This window comes from Canis aureus, chromosome 3, assembly GCF_053574225.1.
Source record: "Canis aureus isolate CA01 chromosome 3, VMU_Caureus_v.1.0, whole genome shotgun sequence".
Taxonomy (NCBI): Eukaryota; Metazoa; Chordata; class Mammalia; order Carnivora; family Canidae; genus Canis; species Canis aureus.
The window spans coordinates 75,619,541-75,642,660 of record NC_135613.1 but is presented as its reverse complement, the minus strand read 5'-3'; the positions used below and the strand labels follow the sequence as shown (position 1 = coordinate 75,642,660).

General features: G+C 35.9%; 1 protein-coding gene across 7 annotated transcripts in view; it reads right to left on the bottom strand.

Annotated features, from left to right (window-relative positions):
• The window catches only part of ARHGEF12 (Rho guanine nucleotide exchange factor 12), a 151,198-nt gene that overhangs the window by 70,363 nt on the left and 57,715 nt on the right, over positions 1 to 23,120 (bottom strand). For 4 of the 7 annotated variants that reach the window (XM_077893877.1, XM_077893878.1, XM_077893874.1 and 1 more), the window contains exons 2-4: positions 8,211 to 8,234; positions 6,798 to 6,883; positions 5,162 to 5,218 (exon numbers count right to left, since the gene is read on the bottom strand). In XM_077893877.1, the coding sequence (XP_077750003.1) occupies positions 5,162 to 5,218; positions 6,798 to 6,883; positions 8,211 to 8,234 (167 nt within the window). The remainder of the gene's footprint in view (positions 1 to 5,161; positions 5,219 to 6,797; positions 6,884 to 8,210; positions 8,235 to 23,120) is intronic. The other 3 variants (XM_077893879.1, XM_077893876.1, XM_077893880.1) reach the window with 1 other exon arrangement.

Here is a 23,120-nt window from a genome sequence, read left to right as displayed (position 1 = left end):
ATGCTTCATATCATTGGTGAAGTAAAAATGTTCTATAAAAGTTTATATAAATACTATCCTTTCCTAAATTTTATTTTCTCTTTCTAACAAAGGACATTTCTTTTCCTTGTTATGACAGTGTGGTATTTGAAACCAACATAAAATGACTGTTTTTTATTCAAAAGATAATTACCAAGGATGGTATTTTGAAAGTGAAAGAAATTAAGCCTTTGTAAAGCTTTGGAGTGGGGAGAAGAAGTCATAAAAAGGTACTTTGAAAAAGAGGAGAAAATACTCTCAGAATTCACTATGATACATTCCTGGGAAAAAACAAACAAACAAAACAAAACAACAGCGACAGTACCAAAAAGCAAATTCCTGAAAATGGAAGGTTAAATACACAGGGCAGCATACTGAACCTTCCATACTACATTCATTCTAGTGAAAGCACACTAGTCATTCTTCACCTTTGATTTTATTACATGACCAAACTTCTCAAAGTCTCACCTCTCAAGAATTAGCTTCAGGGAAGGGTGTGGAAAAAGACCATGTGCAACCTCATAAAAACAGCTCATTTTTAAACTGCTGCCAGACATACATGTTTTATGAGTAAGACCTCAGATAATCCTTTGATTAAGAAGCTTCTGGATTCTAAATGTACAATGCTGCCAAGCAAGAGGAAGCTTTAACTTCCAAGTGGGCTGATTTCATCCTTTTAGACTATTACCAGCAGCAAGTCTCTTTTCTAAGTTACATTTTCTTATACCTTAAAATCTTTCTGAAGAGAAGAAAAATCCAATCAAGATGAGTCAACATTGTATTCTATTAGTTCTCCTTACTAAAATGCTTCACTCTAATATCAATAATCATTCATTCAAAATTCATTTAACGAGAGCCTCTGCTGTGTCAGGCATTGTGGGAGATGCAAAGATGGGTAGAAACACAAATAACTAGATACAAAGCAGGATGTCAGAGGTCAGACAACAGAGAAGGGGGCAAACCTAGGAAAGTCCTGTGTTGGAGGCAGTATTTGAACTGGGCCTTGTAGGATGGGGAGTTATAGGGGGTAAGCCATTCAAGACAATGGGAATGGCATGAGCAAAGAAAGAACCCCCAAGCCATATTTGGAAAGGGAAAATGTGGAGGAGCGGCTGGTGCCTTTAGGTAAATGGTAGTAGAAGTAATAGGAGTGGATTAAGAGAGAATGATAAACCAGAAACAAATTATAGCACAACTTAATTAACCATTTGTACTTGCCTCATAAGTGAATGACCAAATCCTTACTTTAATAAAATATATCTAATGGAGAAAGGGAAGGGAATCACTGTGAAATTAAAGTGAAAGAAAGTGGTAGAATCAATGGTGCCTGGCAAACCGCTGAGGACAGGGAAAGGCAGTAGTCAGAGAAAACTTTAAGAAACCAAGACAAGGGGAATGGCAGAAAGGCAGTGCCATGAAAAGAATGGTGGGAATCATGAGAAAGATGGATTTCTAGCCACAGGGAAAAATGATGAATTTCACACTGGTCATTCTGAATTTGAAAGATGGTTAGGGTGGAAGTATTCAGTAAACAGTTAAAAATGTAAGACTGGAAACAGCAGAAGAGATCAAGGACAGAAACGCAGGCCATGCCTCCATCTATAAAAGGGGAAAAGCAGCCAAGTACAGAAAAGACAAAACAGTTGCAGAGAGAAAATAACCAGATTGATGTAATATTACAGGAGCCAAAAAAGGGCATCAGCATTGCCAATCTGTTCAGAGGAAGGTGAGAACTGAGAAAAAGTTAACAGATTTCAAGCAGGATCTTTTGATTCACCTTCCAGATAGCATGTGTTCAGAAGTCAGACTTCAAGAGGTTAAGAGGCGAGGGATCTATGAGGACTTAGAAGGTTCATGCTGCAGAATGCTCTCTGCCAGGCTGAAGAAAGCAGAAAGAGCTTGATGACTTTCACCTTTATACATCTGAGAAAACTGAATTGAAAAAAGGTAAGATTTTTTAAAAAATATATTCTGAAGGAATATATTCCAGAAAACCAGGAATGTGCAAGTATTAGCAGTTTGCTTCTGCCATGGACTGCTATTTACGCCCCCTTCCAAATTTACACACTGAACCTTAACCCCTAATATTAACGTAATGGTATTTGGAGGCAGGGCTTTAGGGAGGTAATTAGAATTAGATGAGGTCATAAGAGTGGGGCCTCCCCCTTGGGACACCCAGGTGGCTCAGTGGTTGAGCATCTGCCTTTGGCTCAGGGCATAATCCTGGAGTCCTGGGATGGAGTCCCACATCGGGCTCCCTGTAGGGGGCCTGCTTCTCCCTCTGCCTGTGTCTCTGCCTCTCTCTCTGTGTCCCTCAAGAATAAATATCTAAAATGTTTTTTAAAAAATTGAAAAAAAGAATGGGGCCCTCATGATGCGGTTAGTGTCCTTTTATAAGAAGAGACACCAGAAAGACTTCTCTCTCTACATGTACTTGCACCAAAGAAGGACGATGTGAGCACAAAGCAAAAAGGTAGCTGTCTGCAAGCCAGGAAAGAGCTCTCACCAGAACCTGGCACCCTGATCTCATCTTTCTACCCTCTAAAAGTGAGAGAAAATACATTCTGTTATTTAAGCCAAGTCTCTGGTATTTTGTTATAAGAACCCCAGCAGATTAAAACAGTTTCAAAAAGACATAGCTTTTTTGTACATAACACTATCAGCTAGAATCTCTTCATGAATCTAAGACAGAAGGCAGGAAAAGGCTGCAGTCAAACTCCAAATTCCCTCGCTAACTCTCTCCTATTCCACAAAAGTCCACAAAATTTCTCCATTATGATTTTCATGAAAAAAATAGAAAATTAAGTATAATTAAAATTGTAGATCAGAAACATGATCTGCAGGTGATCAACAGATTCCAAAAGGTATAGAGGGAAAAATAAAGAGAAATGGAATAAATACTGATCTACTGCACTGGGCAGAAACTTAACAGAAGAACAACACAAAACAGACACTTGGTTTTCTTTTAAAATGAGCAAAGTAAATGTATCTCATAAAACAGCTCTAAAAACAGCTAGGAAGATTCAAAATAAATCATTTGTAAGTGAAGAACTAGCATTTATCTAAATATTGAGCTAGTGAATTTGACCCCAAGATGATGTAAAATCTCAAGTCAGAAATGGGCTTGTTAAGAGATCCTACACTAAAGCAATGTCAGCACTATGACTCTATTCAATCATAATCCATTATTTCTAAGCTTTTTTTTTTTTTTTTTTTACTCCCTAGAGATTGTTTTTCTTCTCTGTTAACTAGTCTGAGGAAATCTATTCACACAGGTGATAAAATATTTGTAATGTCAAAGAGATTTCAGTGTGCATGCTAACTCTGTTCTGATCAAGTCATCCCTTTTATAAGTGCTTTTTAAGGACTCATGAGCTTCCAAAAAAGGTATTTCGAGGGTTTACAAGAAACAAACATACGAAGAAACCACACCTTATTTCCCCATTTACCACTTAAAATGTTTCTATTACTAACAAGTGAATGGCATGTCTGAACTAGTGTTAATATTCCTATCACCGAAATATTAACATCCAAATCAAACAGCAAGCTTTTGCATACATACCTATCATCCTATCATCCAAAGCAAACATCCTGGCATCCAAAGCAAACAGCAAGCTTTTGCATACATACCACATATCTAGGAAAATGGTGGGGGAGGTGAAATATAACATTGCAAAGGCTACTGGAAAAGAAGGGAGCCATAAAGATAGTGTTCACATTCCTAAGGAGAGAATAAACCATAGGAAGCTCTTTATATAGAACAGAAAGACAGAGTCTTGAGAAATCCAGAAGCTATTTCTTACTTGCGAGGAGCCAAGTACTTTGGAAGGAAGAAAACACAAACTTGCCATGCCATACAGCATGGTACACATTTCGTCTTGAGCTACTGTAAAAGGTTTGACTACACAGAAAAAGGCACTGGCCACAAAAACCAAAGCAGAGAACTATATTTATTTAACACAGAAGCATTTGCTGGTTTAAAACCAAACACCAAGGTCTCATAATATTAAAAAAATATGTGATACTATGGGCTCAAGTGTCAGGAGATATAAATTATAAAATGTCTTCAAGTAGGGGGAGGGGTGCTTTCATGTATTTTTTTCCTTTCATGTATGTCAGGCTAGGAAATAGCTACATCTGGGGAAACTTCCATTTGGTAGAATTTTGGCTCTTTTAGAGAAGACCTGATTTTCCTTTGAGGCCAAATTTGGAATCTTTTTAAAATGAAATAACTTATTAGTCTCTCAGAGATGATTTTAGAAGTCATGGTTCCAAGCAGTGCTTCTCCTATTCACTTTTCTCAAAGCACTAATTGGATGCCAAAACAAGGGAAGAGGGCAGGTGAAACTGTGCAAAGGAAAGAGAAAAACATGTATGAACGTCACAAACATGGTTTATATTATCTTTGGGAGACAGAACACAGTCTAGAAATATTAGTGTTTCAATCATCTGTTGCCAAAGTTAACTGTTCAGATTAAACCTGCTCTTTGTGAAAATTATTCTGAAGAGGTATCATTTTAACATCTTCCCATTCAGAATAAGCTTCAGGGAAACTTCTGAAAGGCAAAAACAAACTCTGGAAGCCACAGAAATAAAATACTAAGATATTTCTGCTATTGTATATAAATCATATACAAACAGCATTTCCAGGCGGTAAGGCCAATAAAGAGAAACAAAGAAAAAAATCCAATAAAAATTCCAATGAAACGCTAACACCTCTAAGTCACACCAGTGCTACACTTAGAGGGAAAGACCGGTCGCCATAAAATCCTACATGACCCAAACTTGGCAAATGGGACACGAGAAGAAGATGACAAGAATTCAAAGCCCACCTATGTTATGTGAAGGAGCCCAACTCAAACATATGAGACATCATCACTTTCCCATCATAGGCAAGATGAAAGAGAAGATGGGTCATGTGGCCTACTCTTACTCTACGATGTTAGTTTCTAGCAACCTTCAGTTCCCCAGCTGCAGCCACAGTAAAACCCCAGGCTCCCTTTCCCTGCCATGCCATGCAGAGCAGACACAAGGAAGGCTGCAGTTATTAAAAAAACAAAAAACAAAAAACAAAAAAACAAAACAAAAAACAGCATGAAGCAAGCTCCAAAGGTGCAAGGCTGAATTGGCTACATTAGCTTACCATATATCTCGGATCTACTCTCCTCTGAACTAGACTTTGTCTTCTTGGAGGAGCTATCTGCACAGGAGCGGGAGAAAAGGAGAGAGATATAGAAAATATGGAGACCAATGTAAGGGGAAAAAAAATTCATGGGGGGGAAAAAGAATGAATCATGATCAAGTTAAATCGTGCAAACACAAAGTATGAACATCACAGGTGATAGCACTTAGAACAGTCACGAACAGCACAAGTAATGACATACTTTAAAGATTTATCGAAGAAAAGACAGTGCAATAAAAATATGTTCAAACAAAACAACACGTGAATAGTCTACAAAATATATCGTCTGACAATCATTGAGGTGACATTAAAAGTTGTCATAACCTCATTTTGAAGCACTGCACACTGCTTCACCAAATCTGTCTATGGACATAGGCACATCACAGCAGAGTAATACAGAGGAGGCCAATCTAACAAGACTCTAATAATTATATGAACACAGGGCAGAAACCCATTAGCAAGACTATAACTAATCATATAAATAAAAGCCTCTGAGCCCCATGATGTTAAAATTAGGTGTGAGAAATAAAGAATTCTCTTTTAATGGAGATCCAGAAGCTATACCCTACCAACAAAGCCTAAAATTAATGATTGGGATTTCATTTTTACCCACGACCCAAGATGCAGGTAAATTATTAGCTATTCACTTCTTAGTCTTCCCTTCCTGGATAATATTTATAATAGTTTTTCAAAAGAACAATTTATACTAAAAATATGAAACATCTGAGTTAGATACAAAAAATATACTCTATTAAAAAAAGCATTTCTTAACAAAAATATGTAAAAAGATACATTTCATTTGTGTATCCAAGACCTCAGCATTTACTTCCTTTTGTTATAGGAACATACAACTGAGTAACACTATATGTGTACAAAGAACACACATCAGCTTCAAGTAGCAGAAGCAAAATTATCATTTTTTTTATAAATTAAATACTGAATGATTTCACAAAGGAGAAAGCAAAAACACATATTTTACAACAGGAGTTCAATCTATTTGCATAAAATTAAGAATATAAATAGTCAGAAGTCTACTAGCATGAAAATTTCAGGAAAGATCAACATTACTTAAAAGAGTCTCTAAGCTCAGAATATTTTTGACTGAAGAAAAAGGGATCTCTATTCATTTGCTGACTCTAAAATTAGATGATCATGAATCTCTGATGTGGATTTTATCTAATACTCCAATTTACCATGATCACACATGAATTTTTAAATGACTATAGAAATCTGTAGTAGTTATAGCTTTGATTTTATGAGATGCTACCGCTCATACTTAATGGTTTATTTTAATGCCAAGTCCTTGGTCTGACTAGAATCTCCAAATTACGATATAATGACGATTTTTATTATCATCGTTATTTTTGAATAAAAGACGCTCTACAATATTGTTTCCATAGTGGAATTGTTGAATGTTACAAATGCTTGCATTCCTCCTGAATGCAAAGGATTTATATTATACTGCTGAAGAGGAAGGAGAATCACAAGTAGACCAAACAATAACTCCTGGGTGTTTCAGGTAGTTATACAGCTTCAGCTGAGTTATTCTGAACTGCACTATTCTCAATATTCTTTGGAAGAACAAACAGTGTTTTACCTGTGGGATCAAAATCATGTGATGCACTGCGCTCAACTTTCTGCTTCTTATCTGTTGGTGACTCTCGGTTCAAAATACTCCCATGCCTAAATTAAAGCAAAGCAATCAAATATTTACTGTAAGCAAACCAAGAGAATAAAATCTTAATTTAAAAACTGCAAGTGTGTCTTACAAAGAGAATCCAAGTAATCTTATACATCCTCATAAATCTATTTTTGATTTATTTTTTTTTCATATTTTTCAAGAAGTTTTAAATTCAGTCTATGCTATGTATAATAAGGAATCTAGTTATTTGGTTATAAAAAATGCTTAAAAATAATAAAACTAGTATTTAGTATTACATCTATTTTATTCCTAGAAAGAACCTAGAAATGGGATTTAGTATTACAATCTATTTTATTCTTAGAAGTAAATTCTTTCAGTAGCTTTCACAGGTTGTTATGACTTCCATTAAACAGGTAAGAAAACAGTGCCTGAAAGTAATTCAACACATTCCCCAACCTGAACCTACATATACTATGGTCAGGTTCAAAATCACGGTGTTAATGTAGCATGGATGAGAATAGTTTTTAAAAAAAAAAAAAAAAGTCTTAGGCAAGCCTCACTAGACCTCTAGCTACAGAAATCAGGCAGGCCCAGATGACACCAGAATTATTATTTTCTGTATGGCTTACCCAATTATACTGATCAGATAATGGTTGGGCAGCAAATAAGCCCTCACTATGATACATACACTACTAATTAACTGAAATGCCAAGGTTAGCATTGGTATCCTGGACCATGCAATGCAGTCACTAAAACTGATAAAAGCACTAACATAATTAGGAATGATATACTACCTACATTTTAAATAATATTTATGACACCTAGGATGAGAGAGCAGTGAGAACAAGTACTGAGGAAAAGGCATTTAATTCCAGGATATGAATACATATGGAGATATGGCTCATGCACAGGCATATTTGAACATTTTGGATTTTTTCCTTTACTGTCTTAAAGTAATTAAGACTGATTCAGTTTGCCAAAGTTCATTAACCAAAGGCAGCTGTAGTTACCCAAGTGATAAAACACATCAAAAACTGGCAAGCCATTTACACTCCTCAAGCTACTCACAACTGGAAACAGTCACAATAGATTTTAAAATTAAATCTCTTCATAGGGAGTGACCTTAACTATCAATTTGAACAAACTTTTAAAATGCTTATATTAAAAACATTGAAAATGTTATCAAAACAAAGCTGTCTTCCAGAAAAAATATGCAACACCTGTTATATTTTAAATTTGTAAAACATTTTGATATTTTAAACTACTTAAATCCACATTTTCAAAGCCACAAAAATCCGCCATAATTTTGAAGGAATGCTTCTAATTAAGATTTAACCTAAGCGTACGAAGGGTAACTGAACAACTTACCTTATAGGTTTTTTGAGGGGAAACCTGAAACAAAGGGGGAAAAAAAAGAAAGATGTAGTTATTTCACTTATAAGATTGTTACTAAATTTAGCCATTCTACTAAACCAGAATAAGAGATTTACATCTTATGCTAACTTACCCAAAGCAAGACTCAACAAACAGGGTAAGTATGAGTAAGAAGCTGGATGCTATTTTTAAGTATCTCCTTAGATAAATCTTAAATTGCAGGTGCATTTACCATGAACTGTCACTGAGTATAGGTTCTCTTTGTAAAAATCTAAATACTAATAGCAACAGTTAAATTTATTGAGAGCTTACTAGATACTAAGCACTGTACTAAACTGTTGACACGTGCTATCTAATCCTAAAAGAGATCTATAAACCTATATCCACTTTACAGATTTTAAAAAACTAAGGCAAAGAGAAATATCTTACTATTAAAACGTTAAGGTTTCCTAGCAAGGAAAGTTTCTTCCTGTCCATCACTACTCCCCATCCCCCAAGATATCTGGGTGCTAATTACTCTATGGATCTGTGTCTACTTCCCTCAAATTACAATTCTCATTTATTTGTGTTTAGCATTTATAATAGAAATCTAGAGAAAATACCATTGCAGTACTACCAGTTATTAAGACTATGTTCCAGGGGGATCCCTGGGTGGCTCAGTGGTTTAGCGAGCGCCTGCCTTGGGCCCACGGCGTGATCCTGGAGTCCTGGGATCAAGCCTCACATCAGGTTCCCTGCATGGAGCCTGCTTCTCCCTCTGCCTGTGTCTCTGCCTCTCTCACTCTGTGTCTCTCATGAATAAATAAAATCTTTTTTTTTTTTTTAAAGACTATGTTCCAAAAGTAGAAAACAAAGGGTACATCTTTTCTTTCTTCGGTTCTATAAGCTATTAAGAACTACTGTATTTCCTCTTGGTTGCCTTTTTTGAAAGAAATATTACTGAGGCTCCTTGAGAGGAATTTGATGTTACACATAAACACTAAGTCTACAAGTGTTTTCAAATTTCCTCCTATTCCTCTTTTCAGGTCTGTCATTTCAGAAATTACCTCAACCCATGGCATTTTATGTGAGTATTATTTAGCCTGGGTAATAAAAATGGGGTTTATTAAGAGTATCAACAAAACTGTTTTAAAGTTATTAGTAAACACAGTAAGAAACAAACATAAAACAATGATACTTGAATGCTATTTTATTTGGCCTGGAGACAGTTTAGTTAAAAAATAATCTCTAAAGTAAAAGTTTAATTACAATCTCCTTTAACTCCTATATAAGCCAAAAGTGATCTAAAGAAAAAGACAAAGAATCTGAAAACTTCTATAATGAGTGCATGTTAACTCCCAACAAAGTTAGGGATAATAAGGAAAAGAGATTCTGGATAAGAGTACACTGCTCTAGAGAATATACTGATGACAAAAGATCATCAAATTGTCAGAAATAGGAAGCCCATCCTTACTTGTTAGGGGAGTGGGGAGGTGGGAATATGTTTTTTAATTTAGAAATGAATATAGAAGTTGGCAGAAAAGAATTCCCAACTGATTTCTACAAAGGATAATACCTGCAGTTAGCAACCTTAGCCACTCTTCCTGATAGCCATTATAAAAACTCCTACCCCAAAACAATGCTGCTTGCGTCAGGGACTGCAACATCCAGGGAGATTCTGGTAAAGAATCCCGGAAGTTCCCAGACTAGTGATTGTAAACCAGCTTCCTGAGCAGCTTTCTCTTATGAGGGAATGGAAAAGGAGGGGAAAGAGGATGATAAAAATGGAATGAAAAGATGAAGAACAAGGACTCCTGTGCAGTAAAATTTGTTTATCAAAATCTACTTACTATATTCTTAAAGAACAGATGAAGAACTTCTCTCAAACAAAAATTTTTAAATCAATACTTTTTTCTACAATCATTAAATGCCACAATTAGCCCAACACTAGGCTGACGAAAGAATTCTGGTGCACAAAATCCTCTATTTTCAAGTCCCTCTCCATTCTGTACCCAATTATAAAACTGTGACAACCTCCTCTGGTGAGATATTTACGGGAAAGAGCTGTAGTTGAATGCTGAATTATATTAGATGTGCTTAATTAAACTGTATGTGGCTTTTGAAAATATCATATCGACGGCTTGGACATCTAGCCAACATTGAACATGTTTGTGCATACTTACATATGTGTGTATGTATGTTTCCAGATGTAAGACAAAGTCCAAGTACCAATATGAAGAACCATGTTTTAAAAAGCAAAGTGTTGTCAGAAATGTGAGCCACTGGAGTAAGATAACTAGATGCTCTTACTTTTGATTACCTATGATACCAAACATACTTGAATGCCACAAATCCTAAACAAGAGCCTAAAGGGTCACAATTACATTTATTCACTTGATTCAGGGTGCCTTCTTCTTTATAAGTTCTGGGCTGTAATATTAACCCCGTATGTAGTAATATATAGAAGCTCCCCCAAAGTTTTAATTTTCATACTCCTCCCAATATGTTATTACAGTGTAAAGGGAGTTGTGATTTTATAATTAAAGAATTCTAACTCAATAAATAATACTTCCTTTAGTAAAACTTCCAGTTTTAGCCAGGCTTAACCATACATATACACATATTTAACTCTATAATATATATACATGTATATGATTTTCCAATCAGGATATCCCTTTAGGACTGTTAAAACAGAAATTCTTTTACATTAAAAAAAATTGCAAACAGCTGTCAAAGTTTGTGTTATCATATGTTTGCTTATAATATATAGACTATTAGAAGTCATTTTTTCCTGTTATAGATTTTTTTGTGTGTGTGTGAGAAAAGAGACAGCCCTTGACATTACTCCTGTGAGAAGTGTCCTGAAAGAAAAAGAGAGATAACACACTCAAATCTTAATCTACCCTCCTCTCCTTCAAGGTATTAGATGGTTTTTTGGGGGTTTGGTTATGATGAAGAATTTGGGTTCAGGATGGTTCTTCATATGGGATGATTGAAACATAGAGAATTCAGTTCAGGATATTTTACCTATACTGGATAGCAGGCAAGTTTTCATTAGCAAACAATGTTAGCTACTAAATTTAGAATTCTCAAAAATTCCATTGTAAGATACATCCTGATTTTAGCAATGTTAAACGGCAGGGTGAAAAGCCCGTGCACTTTGGAATCAATGAAATATGCCACTGGCTTACTGGAATTCATGCCAGTCCAGAGAGTTTCTAGACAAAGAACTCTGCAAAACGGACCACAGATTAAGTCTAAGGCTCCATCCTCATAAAATGATAACAAACGTCAATGCAAAAAATATAGCATTCCCAATACTGTTATAGTCAACAAAAACTGCATGTGATCTCAAGGCCTCAGGGATAGGAGTTCCTCAGGAAAAGCCCCAAAATAACAAGGTTCGTAGTCTAGTTTTGCGATTTAAAAGGTGTCCTTACACTTGTACATGTTGCTTAACCTAACAATCATCTGTAAAATAGTGATAATACTACTTCCTACTTACAAATTTGTTTTGAGAATTAGAAAATGCAAAGCATTAAATCAGAAACACTGCTTAGCACATACATAACCACTTAATTATTATTAGCTGCTAGAACAAAAATAAAATCTGAATTTTAGAGACTTCAAATTAAGTAGAAAAGAAAAATAAACTTAAAGACTAACAATGTTCACATAGGTTTTTAGCTCAGTAAAATCCACAGAAATGCATAATTCAAAGCCAATGATGAAACTATAGGTTTAACTTGCCAAGTCATATAAAATTAACGTCAATACTCAAGTTAACAAACTTCCCAGATGCTGCAGGGTAAGAGAAAAGATCAGGTTACAACCCAAACTTTTAATTTTCCTAGCAAGTAGGGTCAGTGATTTTTTTTTAAGCCTGTGAAACTGTCGACCATACCTGCCACTTAGCAAGAAAGTCCATTATTTCCGTATCTCCTTTAGAGTATCAAGAATGATTAAGGCATTCCATGTCCTGGATATAAGTCAAATTTTTTATTTATCTATTTCCTCAAAATAATTTAAATAGCCTAAAGCACAACACTAAAGTTTGAAATTACTCCAATGTGAATATGAACTAGCTAGCTCTAGTATTATATCATTTTTCACAAAATAACAAACAAAACAGCTAAAAGGGCATTTGTCTGTAATACATAAGTACCCTTAAGTATAGGGATTTAGAACATACTGCTGACTTCAGCTAACTGTTAATTCAATCTTTCTATCTCTGGACAGTAAGATTCATAGAACCAAAAGTAGTAATGACCACTACCACTCCTCTCCCCCCAAAAACACCAGTCATAAATCCTTTAACCACCTACAATTTATAACTGGTCTAGCTTAGAGTCACTAAAAGAACTAAAAACTATGGAAATAGAAAAAAAAAAAAGCCTGAAATTTATCGACCATTGTACCTTCTCATTAGGATTTAAATCTAAAGCATAAAAAGTTCTTAGCAGAGCTGGCAATAAACATTAGTTAGTTATATCAGAAAGATTCAAACAGAAGCTACAGCTGACAGGATGACTCATGGAGAATTTTCATGGTGTTATTAGTTTTAAACCTCCGGACCTTGCAATACAAAACCACAGAAACAAGGACCAGGGAGTTCAGTTGTGGTGTAAAATCCAAAAATGATTCACTAGAATGTGATGTAAGAAGATCTCAAATTAACTTCTTAAATATAGCTTAGGACACTGCCACTTTTATTAAAGAACTTAAACACATGAGGACCCTTAGTAAGTGGCTCTTCTTTCCTGGATGTACCTTGACAAACCAAATAGTAAATTCTAAATTATTTTAATTGCCTCTGCCAGATATTATAAATTGGATATTCGTTGTTTCTGAACTGAGAAAAGCAGTTCCAAAAAAAAAAACAAAGAAAATCCCAGCTCATTTATTACAGGCTCTCATTGACAGTCTAGAACAGCATCACTTTTGGGAAAGTCTCCTGTGAGGTTGCTAAATTACTCTCCTTTGAGATCATGAGTATCATCATTAACTTACACAGAGTCTTTTCAGACTTCCAATTATTCACTTCAAAAAAACCAAGTACAGGGAACTGCCAGAAAAATTAATGAGACCCTCAAACTACTACTTAGTATTTTCATTCCATTCGATATCACTCAAACTATCAAATCCATGTTTACATGAAATATTATCATTAAAGAAATATAAACAAACAACCTAGACTCTACAGAAGAATCTCAAAATTGATAAAATAGTGATGATATGTAATTTTCATTTTATAGGGATTTAAATTTTTTATTTAAATTCAATTTAATTAACATGTGCTATATTATTAGTTTGAGATAGAATGATTCATCAGTTGCATACAATACCCAGTATTCATTACATCATGTGCCCTACTTAACGCCATCACCCAGTTACCCCATCCTCCACCCCTCCTCCCTTCCAGCGACCCTCAGTTTACTAGAGTTAACAGTCTCTTACAGTTTGCCTCCCTCTCTGTTTTTGTCTTATTTTTCCTTCCCTTCTCCTATGTTCATCTGTTTTGTTTCTTAAATTGCATATATGAGTGAATTCATGATACTTGTCTTTCCCTGACTTATTTTTCTTAGCAGATAGGGACTCAAATCTTATTTCACAATTCCCTATTTCAGAATCTGTTTGGAAAGCTGGTTCAAGATGGCAGTGTAGGAATATCCTAAGCTCACCTCTTCCTATGGACACAAAACTTCAACAGCTAAAATGGACTAGTTTCCTAAGAAAAAGTTCTGAAAACTAGATGAACATTATCTCTACAGCAAAAGATAAAAGGGCCACATTGAGACAGGTAGGCGAGGCAGAGACATGCTCTTGCCAAAACCCCACCCCAGGCACAGTGACCCACAATCAGAAGAGATCTCAAAAAATATGCAACTTTTCCCTGAGGAGTAAGGGGTTTGTGCCCCCCAACAGGCACCTCAATCCCTGGGTCATGCACCAGAGAGATGATCCCCCAAAATGTAACATAAACAGGAATTGGTCCAGGAGAACCACAGATATGTAGGGAACTGTGAACCCACTCTTAAAGGGCTTGCAGGCTGACTCACATGTCCTGAGACCCAATCCAAAAGCAGCAGTCTGAAAAGTTCTTAGACCATATGTGAAGGAGACCTAATTACTCATCTTAAAACAACTGCCAGAGAGGCAGGAACCTACTGCAACTCTCTCCAACAACTGAAGCACTGGAAAGTGCCATTTTTGTGATCACATTCTACCTTGCTAACACGACCTTGCTAACTTTCACAATTTCCCTCTAACCTGCCAGTGCAGGTTGGTATCCACAAATCCAGTGCCTAACCATGCCACAATCAGGCAAAAGCCTGATTATATCATGTGCCCAGTCTCCACTTCTGGTGGCCCAGCCACAGCCCCACCACAGCCAGCAGGCATGCGCAGCACACAGAGGAGATCCCCCTTGAGAGCCTGGCTCTGGTGAACAGGGATACTGTAATTCTGGGCCCCATGGGTCACCTCCTACAGAAGGCTATTCCTTCAAGACTTGGAGAGGTAGCTGTTTTGCCTATTACACGGAAACAAACACAGAGACTCAAGCAAAATGAGAGGACAAGAATAAGTTGTAAACAAAAGTACAAGACGAAACTTGAGAAAAAGTCCTTAATGAAAGAGGTAAGTAATCTACCTGCTAAAGAGTTCAAAGTGACAGTCACCAAACTTGGTAGAGGAACAGATGAACACAAGTGAGAACATCAACAAAGATAAAACACAAGAAAGTACCAAAAAGAATCACAGAACAGAAGAATACAATAACTAGACTAAAAAAATACACTAGAGGAGTTTGGCAGCACACCAGATGAAGCAGAACTACTAGTGAGCTACAAGACAAAGCAACAGGCTCACCCAACCAGAGCAGGAAAAAAAAATTAAAAAAATAAACAGAAACAGAAAAAGAAAGAAACTTTAGAAAATGAAGATACGTTAAAGGACATATGGAATAAAAAAAAAAAAATAAAAAAAAAAAAGGACATATGGAATAATATCAAGTGGAATAACATCCTCATTATGGGGGTCCCAGAAGGAAAACAGAAAGAGAAAGTGGCAGAAGACTTATTTGAAGAAATAATGGCTGAAAACTTCATTAACTTGGGGAAGGAAAGAGACATCCAGGTCCAGGAAGCACAGAGAATTCTACATAAAACAAACCCAAAGAAATCTACACCAAGAAATATTACAATTAAAATGTCAGAAGTTAAAGAGAGAATCTGAAAAGCAGCAAGAGAAAAAAATTTGTTAGGTACAAGGGAAATCCCATAAGGCCATTAGCAGACTTTTCAGCAGAAAATTTGCAGGGAGAAGAGAGTGGCAAGACATATTCAAGGTACCGAAAGGAAAAAACTTCCAACCAGGAATACACTACTGGGGGGGGGGGGGGGGGGCGGATGTTAATTCTACCTGCCCAGGTTAGTATTCAAAATAGAGGAGGATAGGGCAGCCCAGGTGGCTCAGTGGTTTAGCACCACTTTCAGCCCACGACCTGATTTTAGAGTCCTGGGATCGAGTCCCACGTCGGCATCCCTGCATGGAGCCTACTTCTCCCTCTGCCTGTGTCTCTGCCTCTCTCTTTCTCTCTGTCTCTCCTGAATAAATAAATAAAATCTTAAAAAAATAGAAGATAAAGAATTTTTCAGATAAGCAAAAGCTGAAAGTACATCACCACTAAACTGTCCTTACAAAAAAAAAGTTAAAAGGATTTCTTTAAGGTAAAAAGCAATGGCACTAATTAATGCCGGGAAAATATGAAAGTAAAAATCTTACTGAAAAAGGTAATATATGTAGTTAAAGTAGTGGATTAATCACTTATAAAGCTAGTATGAATGTCAAAAGACAAAAGTAGTAAAAATATCTATAACTACAATAATTCATCAGGGGATACAGAACATAAAAAGCTGTGAAATGTGACATCAGAAACAAAACATGGGCAGTATAAAAATGTAATTTTAGAATGTATTCAAATTTAAGTTGTCATCAACTTAAAACAGACTGTCATATACATGGGATGTTATTTGTGAACCTCATAATAACTACAAAGCAGAAATTTATAGTATGTACGCAAAAGAAAATGAAGAGAAATATGTACATAACACTAAAGAAAGTTATTAAGCCACAAGGGAAGAGAAAGGAGAAAAAGAAACAAGAACTACAAAAACAGCCAGAAAATAATTACTAAAATGACAATAAGGGACGCCTGGGTGGCTCACTGGTCAATTGTCTGCTTTCCGATCAGGTGATTTTGGGGTCCTGGGATTGAGTCCCACATCAGGCTCCCTAAAGGGAGCCTGCTTCTCCCTCTCCATATGTCTCTGCTTGTCTCTGTGTCTCTCATAAATAATTAAATAAAATCTCAAAAAATAAAAAATAAAGTGACAATAATACATACCTATTAGTAATTACTTTAAATGTAAATGGACTAAATTCCAGAGCCAAAAAGTACAGAGTGGTTGAATGGATTAAAAAAAAGAAGACTTACATATATGCTGCTTACAGTACACTAATTTCAGAAGTAACATAGAGACTGAGTAAAGGGAAATAAAAAGATATTCCATGCAAATGTGAACTGTGCTTCTAACAGAAAAAATAAACTTTAAAGACTTTAATAAGTTAAAGAAAGGCATTACATAATGATAAAGGGGTCAATCCAGGAAGAAGATATAACATTTATAAATATATATGCATCAACATAGGAACACCAAAATAAATATTTATAGAGCTAAAGGAATAAACCAATAAAAATATAATACTAAACACCAATAGATAAATCATCCACACAGAAAATCAGTAAGAAAACACTGACTTTACACAATACATCAGACCAGATGTTCTTAATAGATATATATGGAACATTCCATCCAAAAGCAACAGAATACATATTCTTCTCAAGTGCACATGGAATATTCTCCAGGACAGATCACATGTTAAATCACAAAGCAAGTTTCAATAAATTAAAGAAGAAAGAAATCCATCAAGCACTTTGTCCCACCAAAATGGTATTAAACTAGAAATCAATTATAAGAAGAAAACTGGAAAAACCACAAAAATGTGGAGGCTAACCATGCTACTAAACAACCATGGGATCATCAGAGAAATCTGAGATATAAAAAAATGCCTATAGACAACTGAAAACAGAAACACAACATTCAATAATCTATGTGATGCAGTAAAAGCAATCAGAAGAGGGCAATTCATAGCAATGAGAACATGTTTCAAGAAACAGAATAGGGGCACCTGGGTAGCTCAGTAGGTTAAGCAACCAGCTCTTGGTTTCAGCTCAAGTCATGATCTCAGATCCAGTCCTCTCTTGGGCTCATGCTCAGCAAGGAGTCTCCTTGAAAATTCTCTCTCCCCCCTTTCTCCCACTGGCTCACCCCTCACTCATGTGTGCACGTGCATGCTCTCTCAAATAGATAAATCTTTAAAAAAAAAAAAAGAGTATATTTGTGAACATAAAAAGAATATGAGGGGAAAAAATGCCCTCTTAATCTTGGATGGGTATGCTTCTCAATAAGGTTTTATATAAAATTCATTAAGATTGAATGTTCAAATCTTGTAAACTGAAGTGAGAACTCTGTAAAATTTGTTGGGACAAGCTGCTTTCCCCAGATTTGCCAAAGGATACAAGTGTACTTTTGAAAAAGTAGAAAGTCTTAGTTAGCTTTTTTTTACCTTTCTTATTGGGTGTCATTGAGACAAACTGCACCATTAATCTGAACTTGAGAATTTTATAACAATATAAAATTAAAATATAAAATTCAAGTATTATTCTATCTTCTATGATGTAAAAAAGCTCTACCCAAAATGTAAATTTTTAAAAAGATTTTATTTATTTGAGAAAGTGAAAGAACACAAGAAGGGGGAGTGACAGAGGGATAGGGAGAAGCAGGCTCCTCGCCAACCAGGGAGCCTGGTGTAGGGCTGGATCCCAAGACCCTGAGATCATGACCCAAGCTGAAGACAGATGCCCAACCAACTGAACCACCCAGGTGGTAAATTCTTAATGTATCCCTTTAAAGCACATATATATTTGCAGTTTGTTTGAATTTTTATTAAAGAAAAAAATCTAAGGCATCCATAAAAATAGCATTCCATAGCAAGGAATATCAATTCAACAAGAAAACAAATTATTATGGATTTATCTTAAATGTTCCTTAACATTTCTTACCAAGTGCCAACACAATTATAAGAGGAATCTTATTTCAAGAATCTTAATAAGAGAAGGAAAAATGGTCAGAATTACACTAATACTCAAATCACAGAGCTCTGTTTACCTTCAGGTATTGTACTTGGTATACACTCATTCCTTGAATACAAAGAAGGCTAATTCACCATCATATCTATACCACAAAGCTGAATAGACAAAGATTTGCCAAAAAAAATCACAGCACAAGGAAACACAGCAAATCAGAGAAGTATAAACATGGTTCCCATATACTCTAAAAATGTTCACAATTTCCTTGAACTAAAGCAACACAGGCCTATTTCTTAAAGAAATAAAACCTCATATACTTTCCAGGAAGAACACAGAGAATAAGGATTATGCACATTCCATGTTTTCCACTTATAATTTTTTTAATTATATAAGAAATGCATTATGAGTATTTTAATTACATATCATTAAATTTATATGTCATACTCCTTAGTTGGTGAAATATTTCCATACATAATAAAACAGGCTATATGAATATAAAATATCGGCAAAGACTAATAAAAAAAACTGATCAGAGCCAGTATCATGACAATTAAATCTTCTATATAACACACATTCTGCATTCATAAAAGCGTCTTATTTTCTTCATAGAAATTATTTTTCATTAAAACTACTTTTACTGGCTATGTATATAATGAATGTTAAAATGCAACTTTTGGTTTTAAACTAGAGCTTCTTTTCACACATGCTTTGGTTCTGGCATCAAATATTAACAGTTCTTCAATTCTTCTTAGCTATGCACTTAGTTTATCATGAAACCACATAGTCTATGCCAAATCTTTTTTTTTTTTAAGATTTTATTTATTTATTCATGACAGACACAGAGAGAGAGGCAGAGACACAGGCAGAGGGAGAAGCAGGCTCCACACCGGGAGCCCGACACAGGACTCAATCCCAGGACTCCAGGATTGCACCCTGGGCCAAAGGCAGGCACCAAACCACTGAGCCACCCAGGGATCCCCTAAACCAAATCTTAATACCTCAAACTTTCAAACCAGCACAAAGGGAAAAAGACCCCTGATTCTGAGGGGAAAAGAGAATTAGTTATATGCATGCCATTTCACACTTTCTTCTACAAGAGTTTTTCTTGGCCCAAAAACACAAAACTAGAATAAGGGGTATACTCTTATCAGTAACAATGGCTCAGCACTCAATTTGGGAAGATGGAGGGAAAGTGTGTTTTAAATATCTTCACATTCCTCTTAAATCACTCCAGAATTGGGAATCACTGCTTTACAATGTCCAGTTCATTTTTAATTCACTGACATTCAGTTCTATTTTTTCCCTTAGATGCTAAAAATGTGATTTATCCTAACACACTTTTAACACATAAGACTACTGATGTTAACTTCTAAATAGATCTGTTACTATTTTCATAAATTTTCAAGATAATTCCTCTCTCTCAAGAGATTAAGGAATGGGACCATTATCTTTCCAAAAGTTTCCTATAAAGCAATGGTTTTCTACTTTTTAACATGAAGAACTATCTTCTCCAGGTGCCTGGGTGGCTCAGTCAGTTAAGCATCTGCCTTCAACTTGGGTCATGTCCCAGGGTCCTGGGATCAAGCCCAACATCAGGCTCCCCGCTCAGCAGAGGAGTCTGCTGCTTCCTCTCCCTCTACACCTCCCCAGCTGTTGCTTTCTCTCTTAAATATTTTTTTTAAAGAAATATCTTTATCCCCCCCAAAACACATATACAAACATTTTTTAAGTAAAAAACAAAATAGAAAATAAAAGTCACACATAGACTCAATACCCAGCATTTTTTTAAAAAATGTATTTATTCATGAGAGACAGAGAGAGAGAGGCAGAGACATAGGCAGAGGGAGAAGCAGGCTCCATGCAGGAAGCCTGATGTGGGACTCGATCCCAGGACCCCAGGATCACAGCCTGAGCTAAAGGCAGACGCACAACCACTGAACCACCCAGGTGCCCCAATACCCAGCATTTTTATGAATACTTCTCCATCTTTTCTAAAGAAAAAGATTTCTCTTTTTACATATGATACAGATACAGTATATAAAATTTATCTTTATCAAAATTACAGTGTATAGGATATATTGTTTGGTAACCTTTTTAACTAATAAAACACTGACATAATTTTACATCATTAAATATCTCACTACAGCACTGGTTTTAAAATGTGCTGCACACAAGCCTAAGGATTTAAAAGATGCCCCTCAAGGACCAAGAGTGGGTAGATGGGGATCCAGGCTCCCCACATAAGAGCTGCTTAGCCTTTTTTTTTTAATATAGATGTATTTATTTGAGAGAGAGAGAGAGAGAGACTCTTAAGCAGACTCTCCACTGAGTGCAGAGCCAATGTGGGGCTTAATCTCATGACTCTGAGATCATGACCTACCTGAGCCAAAACCAAGTGCTGTACACTTAACTGCACCACCCAGGTGCCCCCGTAGCTGCTTAGCTTTTATTTATTTTTGTATATTGAACTTCCAAATAAGATAATGATTTGAAAAAGATATCTCTAAATAAATCCTGATAGCTGCAAAGTAGTTTGAGATATGGATATTTATTTAATTTAAACCATTCTCTTTAGTAAATATTCGGGCTAGGCCAGGTTTTGTTTTGTTTTGTTTTTTGTTTTTTCAGTAAAACAGACATTGATTGTTATAACAAATAACCTTGTAATTCAAGTTATTCATTCCCTCTTGATTTCTTCCTTAGGACTAATTTATCTAGAATAAGGAACCTAAATGGAAGTTTGCACTAGAAGAGGAGTTTGTGTATCAAGTAAACAGAAAAAAGAACTCCCTGTTTCCCTAACTCAATTCCATGGACTTATGGAAAGACACAGCAGCAAGAAGCTGAAGGAGCCATTCTGGGAATAGATCCTATAAGATAAGGGGTCAGAGTAACATTATACTTTGGTGTCCAAGTTGACAAAATTCTTACTAAATACATGAAAGAGATTCTCTGTTAAAAGTGAAAACACTGAGCCTGGGTGGCTCAGGCAGTTGAGCATCTGACTCTTGGTTTTGGCTCAGGTTATGACCTTATTGGTGGTGAGACTGAGCCCAGCGTGGGGCTCTGGGCTCAGAGGAAGGCTGCCTGAAGATTCACTCCCTCTGCCCTTCCCCCTCTTAAAAATAAATCAATCTTTTTTTTTTTTTTTTTTTTTTTTAAGTGAAAACAATGGGTGGCTTGGTTGGTTGAGTGTCTGACTTGTGTTTTCTGCTCAGGTCATGATCTCAGGGTCTTGGGACAGAGCTCTATGCTCAGTGGGGAGTCTGCTGGAGATTCTCTCCACCTTGCCCTCTGCCCCTCCCCCCCACTCACACTCACACCTTTCTCCCTAAAAATAAATAAATCTCTTTTTTTTTTTAAGTGAAAACAAAGCAGGGAACCACATAAAAGCAGAGGCATGTTCTCCACAAACTGAATACCAAAAAGCAACATTTGTATTTTATTAACCATAACACCATCATTACATTTGAAAAAAAAGTAAATATAGATGTGAAAGATGCATTACTTATGCACTGCAGGAACTGCATTAAGTACCTATAGAGATTCTCAGTTCCCCAGTGGTAAACATGAAATCAATTCCTAAACTGGGAACTACTACATTTGTTATGGATTGAATTGTGTCCCTCACAAAGGTACGTTGAAGTCTTAACCCCTGGTATCTGTGAATATATCCTCATTTGGAAATAGGGTCATTGCACATGCTCTGTATGTCATATCTAAGAAGTCTTTGCTTAACCCAAAGTCAGAGATTTTCTCCCATATTTCCTCTAAGTTTAATGACTTTCAATTTTACTTTTAGGTACTTTTAGACATTTTGCATTAATTTTGGCATAGAGCATGAGGTATGAATTAAACTTTATTTTTTTAATATGAATATCCCATTGTTCCAGCATCATTTAGTGAGAAGACCATCCTTTCTCCACTAAATTGTCTTTGCACTTTTGTTAAAAATCATCCATAGAGATGCCGGTCTCTATTTCTGGAATACCAAAGAGGTGAAGTTCCCTTTCATTTACATATCAGGGGATGTACATTATCAATATGATTTGTCATTAGTAATGTTAACCATGATCATTTGGTCAAGGTAGTGTCTGCCAGACTTCTCCCTGTAAAATCACCTTTTTTCATTTTTTCATACTCTATTCTTTAAAATCAAGTTACTAAATCCAACCCAGACTAGGGGTTGAAAAGATTAAACTCCATTTCCTGGATGAGGGAGCATGTACATATGCTATTTGGAATTCTTCCATGAGGAATATTTTATTTTATATCTATATTTATATTTATATTTTATCTTCTCCTTCACTTACTTATGCAATCATTTATGTCAATACTGAACTCATATATACTATATATACTATATAGTTATACTTTGAGTTCTAATCCAATACTATGTTACTTATTTTCTTGCTCAAATTATTTCAGTTTAAACCATTCAGAGGCATTTCAGTTTGGCATCTGTTTCCCTTTGACATGCCCCCAGCCTTTGGGGGTTTTTTGAGCACTTCCTTGCTTCTGGCACTGCAAGGTACTCTAGATTCATCTTTTATTTTATCTAAGGCAGACTCCACACTCAACATGGAGCCCAACACAGGGCTTGATCCCACAACTGCAAGACCATGACCTGAGCTAAAATCAAGTTGGACACTCAACTGACTGATCCACTCACTCAGGCTCCCCTGACTTGATCCTTCTCATTTATTTAAATT